This window comes from Cucumis melo, chromosome 4, assembly GCF_025177605.1.
Source record: "Cucumis melo cultivar AY chromosome 4, USDA_Cmelo_AY_1.0, whole genome shotgun sequence".
NCBI lineage: Eukaryota > Viridiplantae > Streptophyta > Magnoliopsida > Cucurbitales > Cucurbitaceae > Cucumis > Cucumis melo.
The window spans coordinates 940,414-965,149 of NC_066860.1; the positions used below are offsets into that span (position 1 = coordinate 940,414).

At 33.1% G+C, this 24,736-nt stretch overlaps 4 protein-coding genes across 5 annotated transcripts; all 4 read right to left on the reverse strand.

Annotated features, from left to right (window-relative positions):
• Positions 1 to 3,778: 3,778 nt before the first annotated feature.
• On the reverse strand, positions 3,779 to 7,547 carry LOC103503526 (ferredoxin C 2, chloroplastic). Of its 2 annotated transcripts, XM_008467734.3 has the most exons (6): positions 7,094 to 7,547; positions 6,807 to 6,870; positions 6,111 to 6,199; positions 4,250 to 4,318; positions 4,109 to 4,153; positions 3,779 to 3,982 (listed from the first exon to the last, which is right to left on the reverse strand). In XM_008467734.3, exons 1-6 carry the CDS (start codon positions 7,349 to 7,351, stop codon positions 3,938 to 3,940), a joined length of 570 nt encoding a protein of 189 aa, XP_008465956.2. In that variant the 5' UTR covers positions 7,352 to 7,547; the 3' UTR covers positions 3,779 to 3,937. The 2 variants fall into 2 exon arrangements, with proteins under 2 accessions (XP_008465956.2, XP_050939447.1); XM_051083490.1 differs by having other exon boundaries at positions 3,779 to 4,153; positions 7,094 to 7,438.
• Positions 7,548 to 8,321: 774 nt separating this feature from the next.
• On the reverse strand, positions 8,322 to 11,562 carry LOC103503527 (uncharacterized). The gene is made up of 2 exons (XM_008467735.3): positions 10,612 to 11,562; positions 8,322 to 9,111 (listed from the first exon to the last, which is right to left on the reverse strand). The coding sequence occupies exons 1-2, from the start codon at positions 10,843 to 10,845 to the stop codon at positions 8,875 to 8,877; spliced, it is 471 nt and encodes a 156-aa protein (XP_008465957.2). The 5' UTR covers positions 10,846 to 11,562; the 3' UTR covers positions 8,322 to 8,874.
• Positions 11,563 to 11,937: 375 nt separating this feature from the next.
• On the reverse strand, positions 11,938 to 19,209 carry LOC103503532 (AP-2 complex subunit mu). Its single transcript, XM_008467739.3, has 13 exons — positions 18,861 to 19,209; positions 17,764 to 17,941; positions 17,442 to 17,532; positions 16,607 to 16,701; positions 16,210 to 16,299; positions 16,091 to 16,139; positions 15,879 to 16,017; positions 15,127 to 15,243; positions 14,185 to 14,275; positions 13,961 to 14,103; positions 13,284 to 13,398; positions 13,063 to 13,107; positions 11,938 to 12,388 (listed from the first exon to the last, which is right to left on the reverse strand). The coding sequence occupies exons 1-13, from the start codon at positions 18,941 to 18,943 to the stop codon at positions 12,308 to 12,310; spliced, it is 1,317 nt and encodes a 438-aa protein (XP_008465961.1). The 5' UTR covers positions 18,944 to 19,209; the 3' UTR covers positions 11,938 to 12,307.
• Positions 19,210 to 20,481: 1,272 nt separating this feature from the next.
• Positions 20,482 to 22,245, reverse strand: LOC103503530 (acetylornithine deacetylase-like). Its single transcript, XM_051083171.1, has 7 exons — positions 22,128 to 22,245; positions 21,994 to 22,046; positions 21,787 to 21,804; positions 21,132 to 21,235; positions 20,871 to 21,024; positions 20,706 to 20,739; positions 20,482 to 20,588 (listed from the first exon to the last, which is right to left on the reverse strand). The coding sequence occupies exons 1-7, from the start codon at positions 22,243 to 22,245 to the stop codon at positions 20,482 to 20,484; spliced, it is 588 nt and encodes a 195-aa protein (XP_050939128.1).
• Between the last annotated feature and the right edge of the window lie 2,491 nt (positions 22,246 to 24,736).

The window sequence follows — 24,736 nt, forward strand, 5'->3', positions numbered from 1 at the left end:
ATCAGATATTAGCTTTTTGACATGTCAACCTACTTGCTTCATTATCACTACATAATGCTTTGCAGTCAATTCAGATTCTAAATGGCCTGATCCATGTGAGAGTTATGTTCAATTGGGACCAAGAGAGAGAGAGAGAGAGAGAGAGAGAGAGAATAGGACTAAGCTACAACCTTGGCATTTAAAGGATATCCACACTTCAGCTCTTCAAGATTTGAGAATAATACTCATTTAGGAGGTGTCAAATAATTCAACTTTAATTGTATTTGCTTTTGAAGTTTGCAACATTTATTAAGAAACTTCATCTTACAACTTTAGTTTAGAGTACTCTTCCTAAGTTCTCACAGATTAATTTTAGACTTCGTAACTCAATTCAATGTCTTAAACACTCTTAAATTCTAATCCTACTCATATTATTCTCGAAGCTATTTATAGTCCTTAGGAAGATTTTCCTATCATATGGAATCCAATGTTGTAGCTTCTACATTAAAGACTGAACTTTTATTAAGAGAAACACAAAAAAAAGTGAAGGGGAGAGCATATCTAAGTGAAGAAAGTACTATGAGTATAGAGATGAAAGCATTCAAAGGAAGGTAATAACACAATTATCATTATCTCACTCTCTGTCTGCTGATTCACATGGTGAAAGTTATTATGTGATCAGATGAATTGGCCCCCTGTGGGTGCTGTGATTGTCCAATGTTTTGCCTTCAAATTTTGAGCAAATCAGTACTTGTTGATACTCCAACCAAACTGCCTCTACCCCACAAATTATCCAAATATCTATCTTTTAAAGTTGTTAGGAAGCAATAGGATTTTCAAACCTTAAGCACTACACAACACTCTTTTGGTTCCAACTCTTTCAAAAATTCTCACTTTTGCCCCTCATTTTAGTCTCCATACTTTCAAAGAATTCTCTTTCATCTTGGTGCATTATTTTAACCCATATTTGTAGAGCTTCAATAGGTTTTTTTCTTCATTATGGAAACCTTTTATATAGATTTAAGGCCACATTATAAGAACTTAGGCGACATTTAGGGCTTAGAGTTAGTAATTATAGTAAATGATTATTATAGTTTGTAAGTTATAATAGTCTATATGTTATAATAATATGTGTTTGGCGTGCAGATTGTTTTAGTTCGAGTAGAAAATAGATTGTAACAACTTTACTATGTTGTAGTTATTTGTAGGCTATAATAGTTGTAAGCATAATCTATTATTGTTGGAGCATTAGATATAGATTGTGTTACAATAGTCCTCTATCCACTTGGAATTTAGGATGCTAAAATGTGTATCAAAATAGATAAAAATGAGAATGTAGGAATGAAAATGTTCACTTTTAAAAGTACATGGAACAAAATGAATGTTTGCAAGATTAGGAAATAGAATTAACAAAAATCGAATGTATAAGAACCAAAATAGAAGTTTTAAAAGTATAGAAATCAAAACGAACTAAAAGAAATAATACGCAAAGCATCCATTAAAATGGGTCACAATGTGTATATGGTCTCATGTCAGTCATCCAATGAATTCATAGTCCTTTTTATCAAATTTGTACAATGAAATTGGCTGGAGGTGTCCTGACCTACCTTTTCCATTTATTTCTAAGCTAGCCTACAAAACAATCAAGATCTTGTAAGACTCTCAATCACAGTTCATTCTAACCGATTCGGATCGGAGGCTAGATCGACTGTCCTGCATTGAATAAGAATAAGCTCTTCATTCCTTCTTCTTGTTCACACACCACATCAGGTCTTTTGGTCTCAAACTAATATGCAATATCTTCATACAAAAAGCTTTAAAAGGCACAACCTTCTTACCTCAAAAATCAATCTTTCTCTCAAAATATATGGTTTGATTCGATATGTTGATACATAACAAACACTAGACTTTGATTAGAACAGAAGGGTATGCAACAAGTCATCATCGTTCGAATACAAAAGATCATAATCAAGCATGTGAAGGGGCTTAAAGTGGAGACAAGACAAGGTTAGCCAGCAATAGACACCACACAGATTTGAAGATCTAGAATTAGAACCAATTGGGGGGAAGAAGTGGGGGACCTGAATTATTGAATAGTAAAGAGTTAGTTGGAAATGGGAATCTCTGATTCTTTTTTTAATTTAATTTTATATATTTTTCAATTGTGTTTCCTCTTCTTCTTGAAGTTCTTCAAGGTTGACATTGACCTTACTTAGAAAGCAGAAGAAGTAAGAGGAAAAAGCATATGAAAAGATGCCACTTTTTTGTTCTTCTTAGTAGTGAAGAGGCAATACAGCAAAATGTGAGGTTGACAATAAAAGCCATTGTCCAATCACAAAATAAATATGATTAGATTTAGAATTTTCATTTCTTGACATACTCAATGAATTGTAATTAGATCATAGACAACTTTTAGATCAAGAATTTGAGGTGTTTTCTTAGCTTCTACTTTGTGTTTCTATAATTTTAGTATATTTATTTTGGTTATAGCAATTTCAGAAGTGACAAGTTTGCAAAATTGTACCCATGACACTTTCAATTAACTATTTTTTTTTTTATTTCAAACAATTTTCAAATTAAGGATCAAAAGTACAATAACTAAAATCAACTCAGGAAAAGTATAGGAAGAAAAATAATATTTAAACATTTTTTTCATTTAAAATCATAAGTGTCTTGTTTGGAATTTGGATGGAAAGTAACATGTTGAGTGGGATGGAGAAGCCATTTTAACTGAAAGTTAGGGTTGAAAAACCAACATAAATTCATGAACAAGAAGTAACACCAATATGGTCTCTTTAATCTTATTAAGAGCATTGATAGATGGGTGTACATGGGCCAAGTTGGAGTAACATTATGGATGAATCCAAAGTATCTGAGCCGGTTTGAATTGGTGGGCTGTTTTATTTTTTTTTTTTATCATCTCTCCATAGTTTAGACAAATTTTCATATTATTTTTCGATATGCAAAATGAACAGATTGTCATTCAAAGTGAAAGTCATACATTCAAATTTATGCAAAGTGAATAAATTATCATTTAATGTGCAAAGTGAAAGTCAAACATTCAAATTTCAAATCTATAATATCTATTTAAAAAGAGATTTACTTTTAGATTTTACCCAACTCAACTCTTACGGCTTGGGTCTGAACTCTTACAATTTGGGTTAGGTAATCCAAGTTGATTGAGTTACCAATTTTTTTGAACATCCTTACTGAATAACTACACTCTATAGACCAATGTGTTTGATTTTATAGTTGAATTTCTTCGTTTATGAGATTTGCTTTAGAAATTATATTGGACACAAAGTTTAAGTTGGCTAGCGTGGACTCGTTGTGCCAGAGAAAAAGACACAGAAGAAGAGAAAAATAAAGGGAGAAAGACGTATGCTGGAGAGGAGTGAAAAGAAAATAGCAATACCGTAACTTCATCCGATCATGACATCAACAAAGTGCATTTTACATTTTTTTAGAAAATGAGGTCATTTGCCATTTTGGGCCTTTAAAATAAGTCATCTATACAATTATGTTCCAAAGGCCATAGTAGTTTTGAGTTTACAATGAGAGGACAATAACAAAGACCTAGAAAAACAAAGTGTTCGGTTAATTCACTTTGCATAAGAATATAACAATCTGGCAATTCAAACAATTGATTTAAAGTTCTCTAAACCTAAACTATCCCTCCCCACATAAAAAAAATATATGCGTTCCATCAATATAAACAAAGTTCATTTTTAGAGTTCAAGAAGTTCACAAACTTCCCATCAACCAGGAAAAAGAGGAGAAGCTTAGTATAAAAAAGATATGTCCAAAACAACATTAGGTTAATAATTTCATTCTCATATGATATTAACAGTCATAGATCATAGAAATAAAGAAAGAAGATGAAGTTGAGCAGAGTAATGCTCCTCTACAGGAATCTTACAGTCATTTTTCTTTTCATAGATCTTCCAGAGTCAATGGTTTACTCATCAGCCATGGCCAACTCTAGAGCATAGTCATCTCTCTCCTGGACAATTTAGTAAATTGTTTAAAATAACTTACTACAAAGAAAATTTTTATTTACTTTTTTTCTTTTCTTTCAATATTTGTTAATCTCTTGGTAAATTTTGATAGATTTAAGTAAAGTACTTACAATTGGTCCTCGAGCAAAATATCTTCCAAACTGAAGCCAATATACCTGCATGTGTAGCGTATTGTTTAAAGGGAAAATCTCAGAAACAGCAAAATTTTATCAAACATGCTTCAGTTCTTAACTTTAAATTTGAAACAATACCTCATCCTCATCTTGGGTTTCTACTTCTACATCTGAGGACGGGAAACCTACGCAAAGAAGTGCATACCCCTGCAGAGTCGATAACAGAACGGAATATTAGTCAGCAGTGGAATTACAATCTACAAAGTTGTCATCATAACAAGTACAGAAGTGCTGCTTCTTTAGTTATAACAGGTAACCATATTGATAAATGAGATAATTAGATACGTGAATTGTGGTGTTCCTTTTCGGTTATCCTTTTATTACAATTATGCCAAAAGAAAAAAGAAAAACTACATATCCTGCTTTTTTTTTTTTATGATAATCACAACTTTCATTGAGAAAAATTGAAAGAATACAAGGGCATAAAAAAAAAAAAAAAAAAAAAAAAAGACCAGCCCACGGAAAACAACCCAACTAAAAGAAGGGGGGCCAACTTAGAAGAATGTCACCTATAGAATAATTACAAAAAGGAAGTTTTCGAAATCAAAGCCCAACGGGACACATGAAATGTAATCAAAGACCAAACCTCACAACGATCCCTTTCCCTACCACGAAGCACCCGATCGTTCTTCTCCCCTCAAATGTCCCACAAGATAGCACACACCCCAGCAATCTATAAAAAAACCCTCTTTGAAAGGCAGATGGAGGAGGAACTACTCGATCGTCGCACGAACACCTCTCTGACCAGCATAGTTAACACCAAAATCCTGCAGCAACATGCTCCACAAGGCAGGCGTATAATGGCAATCCCAAAAGGGGTGATCATGGTCTTCCTCCGCCCTCTGACAAAGCAAGGAGCAAAAAGGCCCAACAAGAGAAGACCTCCTCACAAGCCTATCCACAGTGCTAACCCGACCAAACAGAACTTTCCAAATGAAGAACCTGACTTTCACAGAAACCTTGGTCCTCCAAACCACATGAAAAACGAACTCCCTAGAGGAGGAAGGATCTAACAACACATTAAAGAGAGATTTACACGAGAACCCTTGACTCGGATTAGGACTTCAAACACAAACATCCCTCCTACCCTCCCTAAGACCGAAATCCTCAATCAAAGAAAGAAGAGAGGCCACCTCCGTCTTTCCTTTATTAGTAAAATTGCAACATTACCCGAAAGAGACGGATGAAAGAATTATCGAATTGGACCAAAAGATCTGATATCAAACAATTTTTAGAATTGGATAAATTATAAAGATGCGGAAATAAGGAGTACAGGGAGAACTCCCTCACCCACTTATCCTCTAAAAAATATGTATCCCTACCCTCTGTCCCTCCCCCACAACACAGCGAGTGAAACAAGAAAAAGTCGGGAACTCAAGAGAGAGATACCCCTTCGTCGACCACTCAAAGGGTTGGGTACCTTACTCTCAACTTAAGTTACTGATCTCCACTCCCCCCCCCCCCCCAACTCACAGGGCACATTATGCGTGCCAATTGACTAAATGGGGGATTAACCTTCCTCCACCCTTTCCCAGAAAATTTCTCATGTCTTGGACCAGCTCTTGATTATTCTTCCTTTTCCTAACTTGTAAACAGTAGAATATAAACTCAACTATGTACGTTATTCTCACCCTCAATGAGCGGGAGTTGCTTCAACCATACGAGCTAGACAAACTTGCACTAAATAACTTCACCAGGCGCACTTGGTAAAAACTAAGATTGCAAACTCAAACTCCATATCCAGAACGAGGGGTGTCAGTGATAGTTATACTCAAGCATCTGAATGCATACCTCAGATTTTGCTTCAAGGTTTCTCCCCAGAAAATGAATCGATTTACATATTGAAGAGAATTTGATATAGAAATTATGTGGTTTCTGAGTGGAAAACATTAAAATGAAACAGCAGCCTCTTCATATGAAGGCAATTAAAACAAATAACCTTTGATTTCAACTCAGCAGATATTCCAAGGGCTTCTGGCTGTCTAATTTCGCCTGATTTAATTCGAACAGCACAACTAGTACAACAACCTGCAACGTAACATATTTTCAGAACATGGCATGTGGAGATCAAAAGGAATCAGAAAATGGCTCTATTGCAGGAAGTATCAGTCAAATGAAGAGCAGGGGAAAAAGTTTGGTTTTTACTTTTTCCATGTAAATGATTTATATCTAATCACAAACCATTCTGATATTTGAGTTTTTAACAAAGCGTGACCATGAATATGCAGTTATACTCTTTGACATGGCACCTAATGTAAACAAATCATTGAAATGTATTGAAACTCGAAAGTATAGATAGATTTTCTATAGAGGTGTGTGTACTTTTTTCAAATCATGCTGCTTAAAGAGAAAGACACCAATTAGAATCCAATTTCCATGGTCCATAGGATACAAAATAAAAATAAGTCTATGAGTCAATAAATCTACGATCTTAAGAAGTATCTACAAATTTTTATGACAAATTTCAGCTTTCCAATGACAAATGTCACTAACATGAATGTTGTTAATAAAACTACTGATTCGACGCCTATACATTCAATTATCAAAGTTGTTACCCATAGAAATAATTTCTAATTATGAATTGGAATATGAATGTGGAAAGTTCATCAATAATTGGTGAATTAGGGAACAATACCGTGCCTGCAAGCAAATGGAAGTGTTATACTCTGGGCTTCAGCAGTGTGCAATATGTACTGGTCCTGCAATTTTTTGTATCGGTTACCCGGGCCTCAATCATTAAAAACCATAAAAAAATGAAAAAGAGTTGAAGAACTTCGAGTTCTCAACGAAAACTCTAAACAATTTATAAGCAGGCAGATCATACAATCTATAACCAAGACGAAACACGTTACATCGATTCTACAAAATTGGAAAACTCGGTCAAGAGGCGAAACAAAAGGAAAACTGAAAATGATGCCGTACCTCAGGAACAACGAATTCATGAACAACGCCTCTCTCTCTATCATGAACGGTGACCTTATGAGATGGAATCGAAGGAGAACCGTTGTCAGCCCGGGCGGCGACGTCGACGGCTGCCTGGAGTTCAGTTGATGTCGTTTTTCGGCGACATTTCAGGGTGTCGGAAGAGCGACGGTTCCGATTTGTTGAGAAGAATGTACGGAAGGATTCCGACTTCAGATTAACGGTGCGAAAGGAGGTGGAGGGAAGAAGAACGTCCATTGGTAAGGTTGAATTTTGAAGCTCCGGCGAGTGAGTTCAGTTGTGTGAAAGTGCAGTGATGAGATAACGTAATCGGGAAAGATAGGAAGTAGTTATATGCTGTTCTATGGTCTATTTGAAGAAATTGTGTAGACCATATCTACCGTAGATTTGGTAGACTTTTTTAGTTCAAAGTCTCCAACTAAAACTAAAACTAAATATAAAGTAACTTTTATATGTATATAAAGTAATTTTTTAAAATAAGTTGAAAAATAAGGAAATACAAGATAAAAGTTTATAATTAATACTTCTAAAATGAAATTTAAGAAAATGGTCTAAATTGATTCATAGAAGTCTTGGTAGCAACAATGAAAAAGTATACTTTAATTAAGTTAGATCATAAATGTCGAAGTATACTTTAATTAAGTAAATCATCATATTTCAAATTTTGTTTTAGAAATACCATTAAATAATTTTTCATTGAAATAAAATGAAAATTGAAAATCAATGAAAAAGTTACACAGTAAGATTACTGAAAATTTGATAGATTGAGTCGAGAGTTGTGAAACATAACTAGTTTTATACTACCAACTGGATTCAAAACGCTCAATCCAAACATAAATTTTTAATTACATAACATTACAAACTCTTTCTAATACCTTGATCTGTAAATTTGATCAACATTACTTCCGTTTACCTCCTCAAGTGTGGTAGGTTTGATTACACATTTAACTCCCTATCCCTTTTAATTTTCATTCAAATTTAGAATTTTTAAAAGATAGATTATTAGAATATTTAGTACATAAGAATCAAAAAATTCATTTTCAAATTACACTTCTTACACAAGGGAAAATAAAAGTTTAACTAAAAGATTGAAATTTATTAGAAAGTGTAAATAACTACTTACAATTTAACTACAAGTATCAAAAGACTTGGTACAAAGTATGAGCATACGTATAACTTAACTTGCATAAACTTCAAAATAATAAGATAAAATCAAAAGTGGAATCAAATAATTAACTTCGAATTGTTCGAACACACAACGTAAATATTCTGGTGCATCTTAAGTTTATTTTCACATCCATAGATACACACTTCACCACCTTAAGCTCTGGCTATACTAAAAAAATATCAATCACTCAAACTTATACAACTAACTAATACATAAAGGACTCTCCATAAAATGCAACCTTATGACAATTAAAGAACTAAAAACAGAGAAAGAGAGAGATTAAACAACACCTTGAAGTTGCAGATTCAAATAAGTTAGTGTGTTAGTGCCCATTTCTGTATTCTTCTTTATCTCCACCTGTAGGGCTTTTCACAACATATGTTCAGAATGATCAGAGTAGTACAAATTAAACCCCTTAATAAAGTTTATGCAAACTGTACTTTAAGCCATGTTTTTCTTCTTTTTTGTCATCAAAATGAGACAGATTATCCTCATAAATTGACCATCATGGGCAAATAAACTAAAAAGAATGAACCTGGACACCAATGGCTGAAGGAATCATTTCTCGGGGTTTTTTTTTCATTTGTCTTCTTCATACCAATAACAATCTACCTTGATGTTCAATACATTGTTGAAGTTTGCCTTCCTTCAATATAACCTGGTTCTCTACTTTAGCTGGTCTATTTCTATTATTTATCTGAAATCGTGGAAATGGTTTCGGATGGTCTGTAGTACTGGTTTGCACCTCGGGTATTACCTCCTCCAGGAACTGTTCGGCTACATCTCCATCTTCATCAATTCGAAGACCCTTTGCATACCATGTCAAACCCTGAATGAAGGAAATATTCCCAAAAGTTAACAAACATGCCATCATTTCAATCTTGTAAATGACAAAAACCATCACAACATTTTCACTAGTAACAAATGCTAGTGTCATTAAATGTGTACAATGGAAGGAAAATTTGCAAATATTAGAAACCATGTAGTGACTTGAGATCACCCACACATCAGGAAGATAGTGCAATTCATACTAGCCAAACGAAGAAGAGTCAAGGTTTCGTTAAAATGAGAGCCCTCAGTAACTTACATTACGTCCTATACTGGCAAATTCTCAGGGGAGAAACTCATCCATATGAATCAGATTATGATTTCAATTGAGAGATCACTCTGATGGGTATAGAAGAAATAGCCTACACCTTAAATCTATGTGAGGATACTGATAGGGGATACCAAGGGGATGCTAGTAAGTAGTTACAAAGGGTATAGAGGTAGTGAAGAGTTGTGGAGAGTAAATTAAGGCTTGGAAGACATTTCAAGATAAGAGGGTGCGGTGCAAGTAGCTTGAATTACTTGATTCTTATTTCGTATGATAGTGTCGGTTCGAAGGAATTTATTGCAAAAAACACCAAATCCTATTCCGACTTTCTACAAGGGCCTTTGTGACTAAGAAACTAATTCTATGCTGCCATGAATTACTTGTGAGTTAGGGCTTGGGAATAGTAACAAGTAATTCATGGCAGCATAGAATTAGTTTCTTAGTCAGAAAGGCCCTTGTAGAAAGTCGGAATAGGATTTGGTGTTTTTTGCAATAAATTCCTTCGAACCGACACTATCATACGAAATAAGAATCAACAAAATGGAAACTGAATTAGTCTCTTGCTGCTTTTGCATCTTATTTGCATTATTATATACATAGAAACAAAGCATCAATTAACGATACCTAATCACTCAAATATAATTGATATCCATAACCTTCATTAACCATTAGCAAGACAATAATACAAAAAAGAAAAAACAAAAAGAAGCTCTTAACAGATAAAATCAGAAACTTAAATAGCCTTAATTGTTTAACATCCTGCCTTCAGACTAATATTTTTACTAGACGACCATTACTTTCTTCGAATCCATTTTGGATAGGGATAAGTTGAATCTCTAAAAGAGAAGAAAAGTGACAGATTAATTAAATACAGTTGATAAACATTTACTGTATACCAAGATTGTCTCAGCAACAATTCATAAATGCTAAAAGAAACCACTTTCGAACAAATGTATGGTCTACAGATAAGATATCCCGAGCTCACTTAAAAAAAGCACAAATCCATTTCCAGTGAAAATATAATTTGAATTCCCAACCAAAAAACGGGAAATCCACTCCGAACAATGAAGACTATGGAATTCCAACGAAACTGAGACAAGTTTGAACTATGTTAATAAATTTCACTAACTTCCACCATTACACTAGCCTTAGAGAAGAAATTGCCAAATTTTCAGAGATGAAACAGAAGAAAGAAAAGTCCAGCAGTCAAACGAAGATTAAAAGTGAACAGACCTGAACTCCACCATCGCCGGAACTAGAGGGAAGAAGAATAGGGCCGGGGTTGGAGCGATTGACGGCGACTTGAACTGGGACGCTGAAGCCCCTACGAGGAAGACCAGTGGCCTGCATATGGACGGGATCAGGAGCATGAGTATCGGAATCAACATCGTCATCTTCGTTCTTGACATCGTGAGAATCGTCTTTGGAAAACCCTAGAATTCCTGCAATCTTCCTGAAGAACCGCATCTCCACACTGCAACGATCGAATTGATCGAATCACAGAGAGAGATGGAGATCTTGAGAAAGAATTGAGCGCGGAATTGACCGATCGTCTGGTTTCTGAATTATGGAATCGTTGGAGTTTTTTCTTCTTTTTCTTCTTCTTCTTCTATCCGATGAATACTTCTAAACCCGCTTTTAACTAAATTTTATGCTTAGGCCAAAATCAATGTTCTTTTGTTTTGTTTTCTTTTTTAGTTTTTTTTTGTTATACGAAAAAATTACTAGTCCATATTTTAGTTATGCTTTTTAACGATTTTATTTATTTTGTTTACAATAATAATTGTCGTATAAACTATGATCTCAAATCAATTATTGTCAAACATAACGAAAAAAGCTTCAAAATATGATTAGTTATCTCACTTAATTGGATGTTGCTCACATTATTAAGTACGAGTGTCATTACCTACGAGAAGTGGTTACTCCTAAAACTTTAGGTAAGAAGGAAGTATCGATAAGACTTTCTATGTTTTAGATATATACTTGATGATCTTGAATACACTTTGTATTAATGTTTTGTTGGGATGCCGTTGTATAATGTTTTGTTGGGATGGCTATAAGCAAAAATTCAAGAAGAAAAACTATGAATCATGAACTAAGGAATGATGCAAAAAAGTACATTTGAGAAAATTATTAGGTTTGTGGTAAAAGTGATCATACCGTTGCATTGTGCAAACATTAAAAATGGACAAAGTTCCCACAATCATGTTCTAGTACAGGTTAAAACAACCTTAGCTGATTATGGTCCTATGTGATTGTAGACCGAAAGGTCGAACAACTATATAACTCTAATGTTGATATTGAAATTTAGTACCAATATACCTCCGAATAACTGTGGTTCAACATTTATTCATCTTTAACCATAAAGATTCAGTACATAATTGAATACATCTATTGATACAACGCAACGTAAACTAGATTGTTTCAGCCCCTAAAATAACTTATTGCCCTTCTTAATTGTTCAAGAACTTCAATAACATAAAATATATCAAATCAAGATCGACCCTTTTCTAAAAAGGAAGATTTCACAACGTTGATCACAAGCACACATCAAAGGAATTCATCAAAGAACGGAAAATTTCACTACAAAGCCTTGATTACAACAGAAAGCAACAGGCAGCCAGAAGAAACAACTTCGTTTTTGTTATGCCCAAAAAATAAGCAAAAAAGAGGGAGGAAAGAATATAGAAGTTTGGTTTACATATGCTAACAGTATAAACATTAGAAGCTATGCTCAAAGGTGAAGAACAATAAAACAAAAGCAAACTATAATGCTCAAATGATCCATCCAAAAACACCAGTCTCTTCATGAAGCTTCTCTTATATACCCTCAACGGTGTTGACAAGAAAGCTGTGCACGATCTCTTTCTGTCCAATCAATTTTTTTTTTACCCCTTTCTCTACATGTTTGTGCTAGATGTTTGTAGTTCTAACACCGAATCTCGTATGATCCAGCTTTAGTTATGTAACGAACCCATTCAACTGTGTTGTAACCACTCTTCTCCCACACCTGAAGAACAAATTGACAAAGAGGCTTCATTTTTCTTGAGAATTTTCAAATAACAAAAATACAACTTTGAGTCACGAGAACTACAACGCAACAACTGCATATGCTCAGAACTCCATGTATATTAATATTTCTTGAGAATTTTCAAATAACAAAACTTTGAGCCAGACATCACATATCTTATACATACTTAGAGGCGAGTCTTCTTTGGAATGATTTTAGCGCTCAAAAAACTTAAGCACTTAGAAAGTTCGTTACAAACAAATCCTTAAACTCACTCAAATAACTAATTTTCTGATACTGCTGAAAAAAGACGCTAGTTATTTCAAATTTAAAAGAGACGTATGGTAAGAAATTACATCTAGCATGCCATCTAGAGATATTCATATCAGACAATGAAAGCTAGTCTAATGTTTGAATCCTCCAACCTTAACTCTTAGTTTAATGAAATAATAAAATGAAGTCCTTGCAACAGTAAATTCTATCAGATCAGAAATTTATCATCTAGCATCGCTCAAAAGAGACATTGTTTCCCCTTTTCTGCCAACTTTGATCATGCCATAAACTGAATGGTTTCATCACAGAATATTTATATATATGGCATAAATAACATGCATGGATGGACTTCTCTCCTACAGTGCTACCAAGGAATAGTAGTAAAAAAAAAGAACAAATACCTTGAGGAAACGAACCCGTAAACCAGATGCTGTGAACATGGGAACCTGTAAACCCAAAAATATACATAGTTTACTAACAGTTATAAGTCAGACGAAATTAATGGCCTAATTCATCTGAACATCTACAGAGCAGGTAGAAAGCCCGCACTTAAGCTACTGTTAAAAGAAAATTCATCTACGCATCATCTCCAAAATAATATGCTATGAATAAATCTTTGAACCTGAAACTCCATCTGAATTGGTGGGCGTGTCCAAGGCTTCCTTTCGGTCATTGTAGAAATCAGCTCAACTTCTGCACTCATGGTTGGTTCAGTTTGTCCAGGAAATTTTCTGATCCTAAAATTGAAATGAATAAAAGTCTAAGCCACAACTGCACATTCATAAACATGAGAACAAATATAATACATTCATTCAACAGAAAATTAAGTTCCTGTGAAAACATGAAAATATCCCTGTTAAGAAAGTCAAACTGTAGACTGCCAAGTCTTTCAATTTATTTTGAGGTGGAATTCAAAAAGGCATCAAGTAAGATCTAATATTGTAGAGAATATGAAATGAAATCACATAAATCCAACCTCATTGCACAAATATAAGAGAATCCAAGCATGTAGAAAGAACATGTATAATGAAAAAAGGAGGAAGAAAGCAACCACAAGAGCATGTGATTGATAAGTAAAACCAAAAGAACGATTCTAGAAATCTATGTGAGAATGGAGATTCCACCATAAGACAAAAACATGAAGACATTTGTAATAAATGGAAAAAATTATAGATGATATGATATCACAAAGATGTAAATGCACAAATATCTGTGATATGAAAAGTTCATTACCATGTATTTGTCCAACGAGAAAAACCAGAAACTCTATGATCATATCTAAAACTACAGAAAACTCACTTCCACACAATGCAATCGATTGATGCGTTGTACTTGGCTCGACCCGATGTCACTTGAAAACTAGTTTTAGCTGTCTGTTTGGGAACAGGAATTTTAATGACCACACCAAGAGCAAACATTTTTGCACCAAAGACACTCTTCACCTGAAGGCCAGTAGATAATAGCTTAAAAAGAATTGTAGAGCTTGGTACATCAAGATCATCAAAATTTAGAAAACCACAAACCTTGACATTAACTTCCATATGTGTCCTACCAAGCTCCTTAATTGTCGGGAGTACTCGAAATGGAAGATTAACACCCTCAGTAATACGATATCTGCATCAAAAGAAGAACAAGAGATTATATCAGATATAGGAGAAGAAATACCTTGCACATATGAGTAAGCACAAAAATGGCATAAACTCTCAGTGTACCTCCAGCAGAAAATTATCCACTCTCCCTCTCTACCTTCTAGACAAAGGATGGGGTTCTTTGTCCCAAGGGATATAGGATCGCAAGGATAATTTTTGCACGAGTTGCACACTAAAAGTTCCGCTTGGATACAACTAATGACTCTCATACTCAATTACGGAAAACAAATTGAATCAACCATAATTAAGTGCAAAAGCACTCAAGTTTTCTTCATAACGTATAAAAATTGTGTCCATTACATGCTGATAGGGACTACAATAAACATTACTGGGGTCCACTGCAAGACCCCCAATCCTCCATGTTTATGGAAGAAGAGGAAAATTGGGGAATGCACAAACGGCAGACGGGTAAAGGGACAAAAATTGTGCAGGGACCAGCCTTGGGGTTGAGTAGGGATTTTGTGTGGAAGTTTTTGAAGAAAGCCAAGGCCTTGGAGCGGATTACCAGCTCCCTTGTATGTGCCAGATTATTCATCGTTTTCTTATTTCTATTTCTTATTGTTCTTGTTCTTTGGAACTCTCATCATTGTTCTGGAACTTTCTGTTTATTATTTTGCAATAGAAATATCATAGCGAGGTTTCTATTCCCCTGTTTTCTGGAACTTGTTGGTTTTCTGTTTGCAGGAGAAGAAGATACCTAACAGAAACCTCCACATTTCATCAAAAAATGTGGTATTTTCTACAATGGTAATGACTAACATAAATGGAATTGCAACTTTAAAAAACACACGTGTGTGATTAAAGACTCAAGCTTACTTCATCAATTCAAATTCCCCATCGGGTGGCACAAAGCTGACTGTCTTCTCTGAGTTGAACCTCGTCAAATTTACACATTGGTGAAAAGTAACATCATCAAGCTCAATTGTTTTACCACTGCAAAATAAATCATAAAACAAAAAATGCATAACTTATTAAATGAAACTAAAATGGCAGAATCATTAACTCGGTACTAAAGTAACTGTACCAGACCAATGAAATATAAGAAAATGAAGAAAATATGAAACATAAATCTCTTCTTGAATCCTAATGATATTCCACACTGCTTCTGAGCTAAAGTAAACGTGTAAGAAATGCCTAAACCAAGGTACTCTTCACCGCAAAATTCAGAAGAGAAAAATGGGACTACTCAACTGCTTATTATTATTATTATTATTATTATTATTATTATTATTATTATTATTATTATTATTATTATTATTATTATTATTATTATTTTCTTTTTTTGCTCCTCATATAGTTCGGGAAAATAGCACAAGACAACTTGTTTAACATTGAAAGTTTTCTACCATGGACTTTAATTGCAGAATAAGCAAGAGTAGAGAAAAACTTCATGCTAAACATAAAAAGCACAAAAACTCACAAACAAACGTGACAAGGCTTACCATTAAATCTAGAAAAAAAAAAGAGAAAATAAGAAATACAACATAAAGAAAGAGAAAAACCGTTTATTTATCATTAAAGTATAGTATGGCAGTAGAGTATCATTGAAGTCACCCATGAGAAACTACCTCTTTGCTGGACGGGACTTCAACTGGGACTCTTTCTCAAGGCCAATCTTATCATTTAAACCCAACTTCAAATCAGGCATTCCAGAAAGAAAGCACTTCATAAGAATCTTCCCAGTTACATCGCAACGCAGAACACTACCTATGATCACCAATAGTTATAAGCTTCCATAACAGGTATGTGATACAGATGGAACTTTGAGGTCATTCACTACCTTTTGAAGACATGAGAAGGTTTACACTTTCAACAATATCCAAAAAGACCTGCATAACAAAAATGCTTAGAATTTTGTTAGGTGAAAAAAAAACAGAGAGAGAGAGAACCGTCATTCACCTCATTCTTTTTATATACAAGGCCTTCCCTTCGCCAACCAACAGCACCTGTAACTTGTAAAGTTGCATTTGGGACAGGTTTATCTGAAGGCTTTTTAAGCATAGGGTGCAAAAAAAAAAAAAAAAAAGACGTCAGTTCATATCACCTAAATAAACAGTTAGTCATCTTTAAAACTATAATTTTACTTTTACCACAAGATAAAATTTTATTCAATTAGAGAAACTTTACGAAGCAAAAGAGGATGAGAAATCCTTTTAAGAAATACAAATGTCCAGAAATAAAGGGTGAGCAATGTAGAAATAAATTGCACGGTACAGCAATGTAGTTAAGCCTCCTTAACATGCTCAAAATCTGACATATCCCACCAAGTCGTTGGAAAGTATACATATTATCTAACCTTGGATGAGAATGGCGAGCGAACTCCTTCCTGAGTGATATATAGTTTTAGAATCTCAGGAGACAGGTTTTGTGGGTAACCAAAATCCATAATTTCTGCATTACAAGGCAGATATCAGCCTTCCACACATTTCCCGACATAAATGCCTCTAGTTTTCAAAAACAATAATAATAAAGCAATGGATATGCCATCATGCATGTCCAATATAAACTTCTAGTAACAAATATACACACATATGTAAGATAAAACAGATCATAGATCTAATTAATTTATCACAACATAAGCTCTAACTGAAAACTAAGAATCTTTCTTTTTCCTTTTTAAAGAAAACCAAGCTTTCATTAAGAAACATGACTTAAGGTTTACAAGATAATTTCCTTACAAACGAAAACCCAAAAAGAGCCATGATATCTCATAAACGACCACACCTCACCCGAAGATCTCCAGCCCCCTAAACCCCCTCTAAAAATTATATTGTTTTACTCCCTAAAGACCCCAAACAATAGCACAAAGAGAATTCCACAGGAGGTGGCCCATTTCTACTTGTGCTAATAAAATTTCCCCCCACCCACCTTTTCTTTTCCATGTAATTTTTAACAATAAAACTGAAGTCCTACATACAGTTTTTACAAAGTAAACTTTAATCAGCAATATAAGCGCTATAAATTTTTTCTGCTTGAAGTTCAAACTATTAAGTATAAACTTTCTTCAAAAAAGAAAAAAATAAGTATTAACTATGTTCATCCCTCCAATAGATACTCACTCTCATAACAAAAAGACCATACATAGAAAGTAAGAAAACAATAATGGGAACTGCCAACAAGACATTACATACCATCCAAGAGCTCGTAAATAAGAACAAAATTGTTTCGAATTGCATCTTCATCAAAAGCCCCACCAAAATAAGATTTGAACAGTGCAACAGCCTGTAAGCAAAACTCAACCATAAGTCCCGTAAAAATAAAATATGTTTCTTTTATTATTTGGCTAAACTTAATTTCACAGAAATTTGGCCATAAAAAACGGTGTTTAATATCCTAAATAAGCCAGCTATATATAAACTAAAAAATAGTCGATTAATCAAGCATCAAAACTTAACTCATGAAGGAAAAGAATATTCCACGAAAGTATACAACCATTAAGAAGATGCTAACTACCTCAACCACGAACTTGAATGCACAAGCTACATTTGCATTGCTGCTTACAACAATCACAATGTATACATTGCTAATTCGCATGTAAAAGAAAGAACAACCACCAATCTGCCGCACAGGACATGTACCAAGTTCTTTTGTCTGCATTATATGCGTTCGGAAGGCATCCACCATGTTTCCCCTGAAAGAATTAATTATATGTAGAAAGTTAAACAGCATAATTCAACGAGAAATGTAGAGATGCACAAAAGATCCATCCATAAGCTGAAATAAGCAATATTCCATTTATGCAATAATATTCCGCCTGTAGATAGCAGAGACAATAGAATAAACAAACACCTTCAAAACTATTACTACATAAGACACCACACATTTAGAAGCTTAAAAAAATCCTTTCAGCATACCACCATTTTTATCACATAATAGTTCGTCTAAAAGGGGCTACTCAACAGTAACCTTACCCAAAAAAAAAAAAAAGACATAATCCACAAAGGGTAGAAAGGTTTCCTACATTACCTCAAAACTCACAAGGCAATTTACCATCTTCTTTTTATTGTTCTTCTCTCTCTTTCCTTCTTTCTCAACTAACAACTTCTTACTTTTTTTACTTGTCTACTTCTTCTCTTCCACTCTTATCATATTCTTACACTTCATCTTCTTAATGAGTGAGGCGAGTGGTGGTGTCGCCATTGCAACTAAGACAGCAAAAGACGAGCACCTCACGCAGCCCCTCATCTTAGGTGCATAATTGCAACTTAAAATCACTGATCGATCATCAAACATATTAAAGCAAGAAATTACCATAAAAATCCCATCATATAAAACTAAATTCCGATAATCATCTCAGACTCAATTAAAAAGAACCTCAACAATTCCCATTCCTTGAAACAACTCTTCCAAACGGCTCGTATCCGTTTAAAAAAAAAAAAGTAAACTCAACCCAATAAATAAAATCATATCCAGACTTTCCCCAGCCTAATAATACATCCTCTAAAGTGATCTTTGAACAACCCCATTAACATGAATACTAATTGAAACTTCAAAAGAGAGAGAGAGAGAGAGAGAGAGAGAGAGAGAGAGAGAGAGGGAGGTAAAATTACCCGACATCGTCACGGTAGAGACGATTGATGAGAACATCCCCACGGAGATTGAGGAAGTAAATGGCCGATGCAGCCACCGGCATGTCTGATCAAAGCGGATCGTGTACCAAAGTGAGAAAAAAGTATGAGATTAACAAGAAGGAGAAAAGGAAGTGGGTTAGGGTTGAGATCTGGAGAAGTGGAATCTGGAAAATGCTTTGGTAAAGAAAAATGGAGAATTGAAATAGTTAGAAAGAGAATTTTGTTATATGATTCTTGTTTGCAACTATGAACTCAGAATTGTTGACCCAACCAAAGGTCGAACGAAGATGTAAAATGTAATAACAAAAAGCATAAATTTGTCCAAAACAAAAGAGAATCGAAAAGAATAAACAAAACTTTTATCAGAGCCAGGTTTCGATCCTGGGACCTGTGGGTTATGGGCCCACCACGCTTCCGCTGCGCCACTCTGATAGGATGTTAGGTAAACGCTAATACTCATTAGTGTCTGATGTGGCCATTCATCTTCGTATATCTCACCAGATTGTTCAACCATAGTTTGTCAAGTGTTTACAGTTCACAAGCTAAAACCACACCGAACCGCTTATATATGACTATATAATCGAAATCCTTTATGAACATTGTATATATACAAATGTCTTACAAAGTTATAAACATAAATTAGATTAATTCGTACAGTAATTAAGTATAAAGACATTAAAGTTTGAAAGTCTATCGAAATAATTCTTACAAAGTTACAAACATAAAAGTTTTAAAGTTCATCTAACATAAATAAAAATTTTACATCCTAACAAACATAAATAACAATTTTTTTAAATAAAAGTTTTAATATATATATATATATATATATATATATATATATAATTGGTTCAGTTCAGTTTTAGAATCAATTTAATATCTTAAACTGAATCCAGCCACATAAGAAGCAGTTTCAATTTAACACAAACTGAATCGAACCACATGCATTTAGTTTTAGTTCGGTTTAGTTTTCAACTATTTCCCTTTGTCATATGATAAACTTTTCTTACATTTTTTTAAGTGAGTAGAATGAAATACTCAAAAATATATACATCTTGAAATATACTCAAGTATATATATGGTTGGAGAAAAAAGATATCTACAAAGCTTTCAACTAGCTAATTTAATTCAACAACTTTAGATATTGCTCATACTCATCGATTTCTTTAACATCAATTAAGCAATTAATTTACCTCGAGTTAGATTGTTTATGTTTGCATATTGTCTTAACTTTTCCTTTTACCTTCATCCAATATTCCAAACTATTTGGTAAAATATTCAACTTCAAAAAGTTTAAAAGAAACATAGAATGCCTTTACTGAATACACAAATCACAAGTACATACATCAAGAAAAAGCACTAAAAAGTACAAACCATATAATATAATATAATATAATATAATATATATATATATATATATATATATATATATATATATATATATATATATATTCTGCAGATTGTTTTATTTATTAGTATCACTCTGCAGTTTGAGTGAAAACATAATCATAAACTGAGTTCGTCACTCTCTCGAATCATAACCATTTAATTTAGAACACAACATTGACCATACAATAACGACTTGTCTCAATATTATTGCATATCAAACTTCTTCTAGTTGAGAGATGATGCTTGCAAAAACCTTGTAGCCATTGGCCATATCACTGTAATTACAATACTCATTATCTGCATGGTATGTTTCTGTTAAACCTGAAAAACAAACATTAATTCGACTGTAAATCAGATCTCTCCATATATAATTGTAAACAGCAGCTAATTAATTAAATTAAGATCAGCATTTAGATCAAGAGAATAAGAATCATATACCATAGCCAATGTTCTGAACATCATAGCCCTCCTTCTACAAAACTCACATTAACAAAAACGATAGAGATTAAAACAATATATATATATATATATATATATATAATTATAACTGTTTAACCATATAATTAATAAGAATTGGATAATAATAAGAATAGTGTTATGTACCTGAAGGTCATAAACCAGTGGCAAACTGCCAGTAAGGGAGTAGGGTTTGACCTCTCCTATAACTTGCTTTGTTGCATTATATAAAACTTTAAATCCCAAGGATTTAAGATCACATGCAATTCCTGGTAACGGATCACCAAAAATTATAGCCAATCTGTACAAACAGAAAATGGGTTACAAAAACACTTAGAAAAGTGAATTATTTGGATGAAATTAGGATGATGGTTAGCCAGAAGTAATGGTAAAAGAAAGAGAACATACTCTCCTCTTGTGCCATCGGGTAAGACATACTTCGAAACAGGACCTCTTGATGCAAGATCTTCAACGTGTGCATTGGTGTAATCAATATACTCTCCAAGTTTATTCTTAAGATAATCCATACTTAACAAAAAATGCAAAGAAAATAAAAAGATTATTAATGACTAAATCCACAATTATATTTGTTTAATATTTCAATTATTAAGAACTATATATTAGGGTTAAAACTTTTTTTTTTTTGTCTAAATTTTAGTCAACAAATCTTATACTTTAAAGTTTTTTTTCTCTAATTTTCAGAACTTTCATATAAATAATGATGTCACTTTTTATATATTTGTCATATACCTGGTCAAAGTATTCTTTTTCTAGATATAATAATAATTTTTATGCAAAAAAAAAAAAAGATAATAATAATGCGAATGTTTTTCCAAATTTTATAATAAAAAGACTCTAGATAATAATAATAATAATAAGTTTTCAAAAAAATTGGACTTAATTTAACATTTAATGAAAGCATAAGAGATTACAATCACACATGTTTAAAAAGTACACAAGACTAAAATTTTATATAAGAGACACCTGTACCGAGGACAATAAGTCTCGAATTCAAATTCCTACTCTAAATTGTGGTTGCGAAAGAAAAGATAATGGTACTTACTCGTAGAAAGGAGTTAACCTGCCAAATGAATAAAAAGAAACATGAGTAAAAACAAATTAAATTTAATTGAAAGTTAGAATTTAGTCAATTTGTCTGATCTGTGGTTTAGTAAAACCTTAGAAATAATCATAGCGACCAAAATATGGGGTTTATCAAATTACATGAACTAAATTATTCAAATTTGAGTTGTGTGCATATATAACTTACATCTCCAGCAATGGTACATTTTTCTGGAATTTGATTAATAGCACCTTCTGGGTCTAAAACAATTAAGAAAGTAATTAGGATGAGAGATGTAATGTACGTATATTGTCTCCTAGAGTGATGAATTTCAAACTTACAACTCCATTGGGTTGGTTTCATGGTGGATGGTATTGAAAATCCATAATCTGCTTCCTGAGGAACGACAGCAGGAAAATCTTCATAGAACTTTAACTGGATTGATTTCAGAGCATCCATGGTCCATAAATTTCAAACTTACACTAGAAAATAAAACGTGCCACAATGTCGTGTCATATAAATCATTGTCCATAAATTGACTACTTTGCCTTTACTCAAAACTTTATGTTATCATATATATATAAAAAAATAAATACTTAGATATGTCTCGAAGTGCATTGATCTTTGTATATCTCACTAAATTGTCTGACAAACTATTATGTTTTTTTTGTAGTGTGAGTAATGAGTGAGGAAAGTATAGAGATAGATGCATCTCGAGATACATCCAAGTATTGTCATTGTATATATATTGAAATATAATAACATAAGAAAAAGTAATGTTTTATTTTTCCTTTTCAAGAGGTCATAATAAAACGTGAGACAAATAATGGTCCCCTTTTAAATTCATTTATTTGTTTGATTCGATAACTTGTGAGAGTTACAATACTTTTTAAATTATATATGTCTCTTTCAAGAACAAGGGGAGAATAAGTTTTCGAAATAATCTTTGATTCCTACTTAAAACATTCTTCTTCTTTTTTCTATTTACTTTAATAGGAGCAGCAGGAGAGTTCAAATTATAGACCTCTAAATTTATTTGCTAATATATTGGTAAGTGAGTTGAATTTTGTTCGCTTTGGCTCGAGTTATAATAAACTTTTATTGAACAAAAAAAATAATAATAACGATCCATCAAATGGGGATTATATATATATATATGTGGAAGGTTATATGGGTAAAGAAAAGTTCAAAAATATTAGAGAGAGTTTGACATTCATTTTGTTTTTAGAAAAGATTAATTTTTAAATATAGCAAAATGACTATGATAAAATAGATAAGTAGATATATATAGGCTTGTTTGCTTAATGATTTTTAGCAAAGATACAACTTTTACGTTGAAAAACATAACAATAATCCGTTTCTTTTGTCCTAAGTCTAAAATGTCAAAACATGATAGTTTCTTTAAGCAGAAGAGGAACCAATAATACAACTCAAACATCGTAGAACATCTCCAAAACTATCTCCTCTGAATCCTCAACTTGAAACAAATAATGGGTGTCAAAGAAACCAATATGATACTTAAACATTTTTAGAGAGTTTAATTACTATATCAGTTAGCAAATTACAAACTAATTCTCTTTCTGTCAACGACGAATAGTTCATTTTCCTACAATAGAATAAAAAATATCATTGAAGATTCGATTTCTTTCGACGCAATAAACATGGAATTAAGAGTTAAATAAAAGCGAGATAATGCACGAGTGTTATAGGGTTAAAAGCTTTAGAATCGATAATCTACAGAGATGCAGGAAACAAGAAAGAGATCGAGAATATAAATTACTTTTGGCCCAACAAAAAACACTAGGATTACCGAACTAGTTTAAAATCTAAAAATAAAAAAACGCATTTCTAGATTTTTTAAATTTTCAAAATTTAGCTTGATTTTTAAAAACGCTTTTGATAAGTAATAATCTAATTATCAAACGGGTTGTATTGTTGGATTGTTACAATTTTCATCTCAAAGTTTGTGGATTATATGTCTAGGAGGAACATATCTTGACATACCCACGAGATAAAGTCTACTTGAGAACTTACTAAATACCATCAAATAGAATGATATAAAATATACTTCTCGACATGTTGGGTCTTCTTGCGAATCTCATTTCCATAGAATCATAGATAACTACAAAAAACAAAAAATTGATTAAATTTAAAATGTTTTTCCTTAAGCTTAGAATTTGGTTAGTTTTGTTCTTAATTTGTGTTCGTTTATGCTTTATTTTTTCTTTTCTTTTTTATAGGAACTAAGACTTGGGATCGAAACGGGCAAACTAGAGCAATTTCACCAGCATCGTAATACTCCAATAGGAGACTTCACTTCACTTGTATTTATTTGGCGTTCGTTATTTTGTCGAGGGGGTTCAATTGATGTATGGTTAGGCTTTTCCATAGAGGTTGAGAGGTTGTTCAAAAAATTTTCCCAAAGATAAATTGAGAGGAAGACAATGATGAATGACAATGGCGAATCAAGATGGATGGATTATTCATACCTTTCTCTATTTCCTTCATTTAGTATTTTGTACAATAAGCTTAAAATGGATGTTGAGAGTAATGCTTCATCTAAATTAATTGATTGCATGACAATAAGAGCGTTTAGGTGTTAGAAAGGGCGAGCTTGAACAAGGTAACCTAGACTTTAGACTTCTAGACCTTAATTATTAAATTGACCTCGTGAAAATACTTGAATATGCATATTCCCAGGAAGTTCTTAATTGAATGTTTACTCCAATTCAGTTCTTTCTTTTAAGTCGAAATCAATATCACCATCATAGTGCACATCCTAATAAACTTGAGACAACTTTCTAATAGCTAGAGGGACTAAATTCCTAATCTCAGGACCGTTTTACTATAATATATCTCAAACACTTGCACGTGTCAATAACTATTTAAGAGGCGGTTAGGACAAAGACTAAAATTGTTCGGTATGGAGAGTTGTTTAGTGATAGGAGTA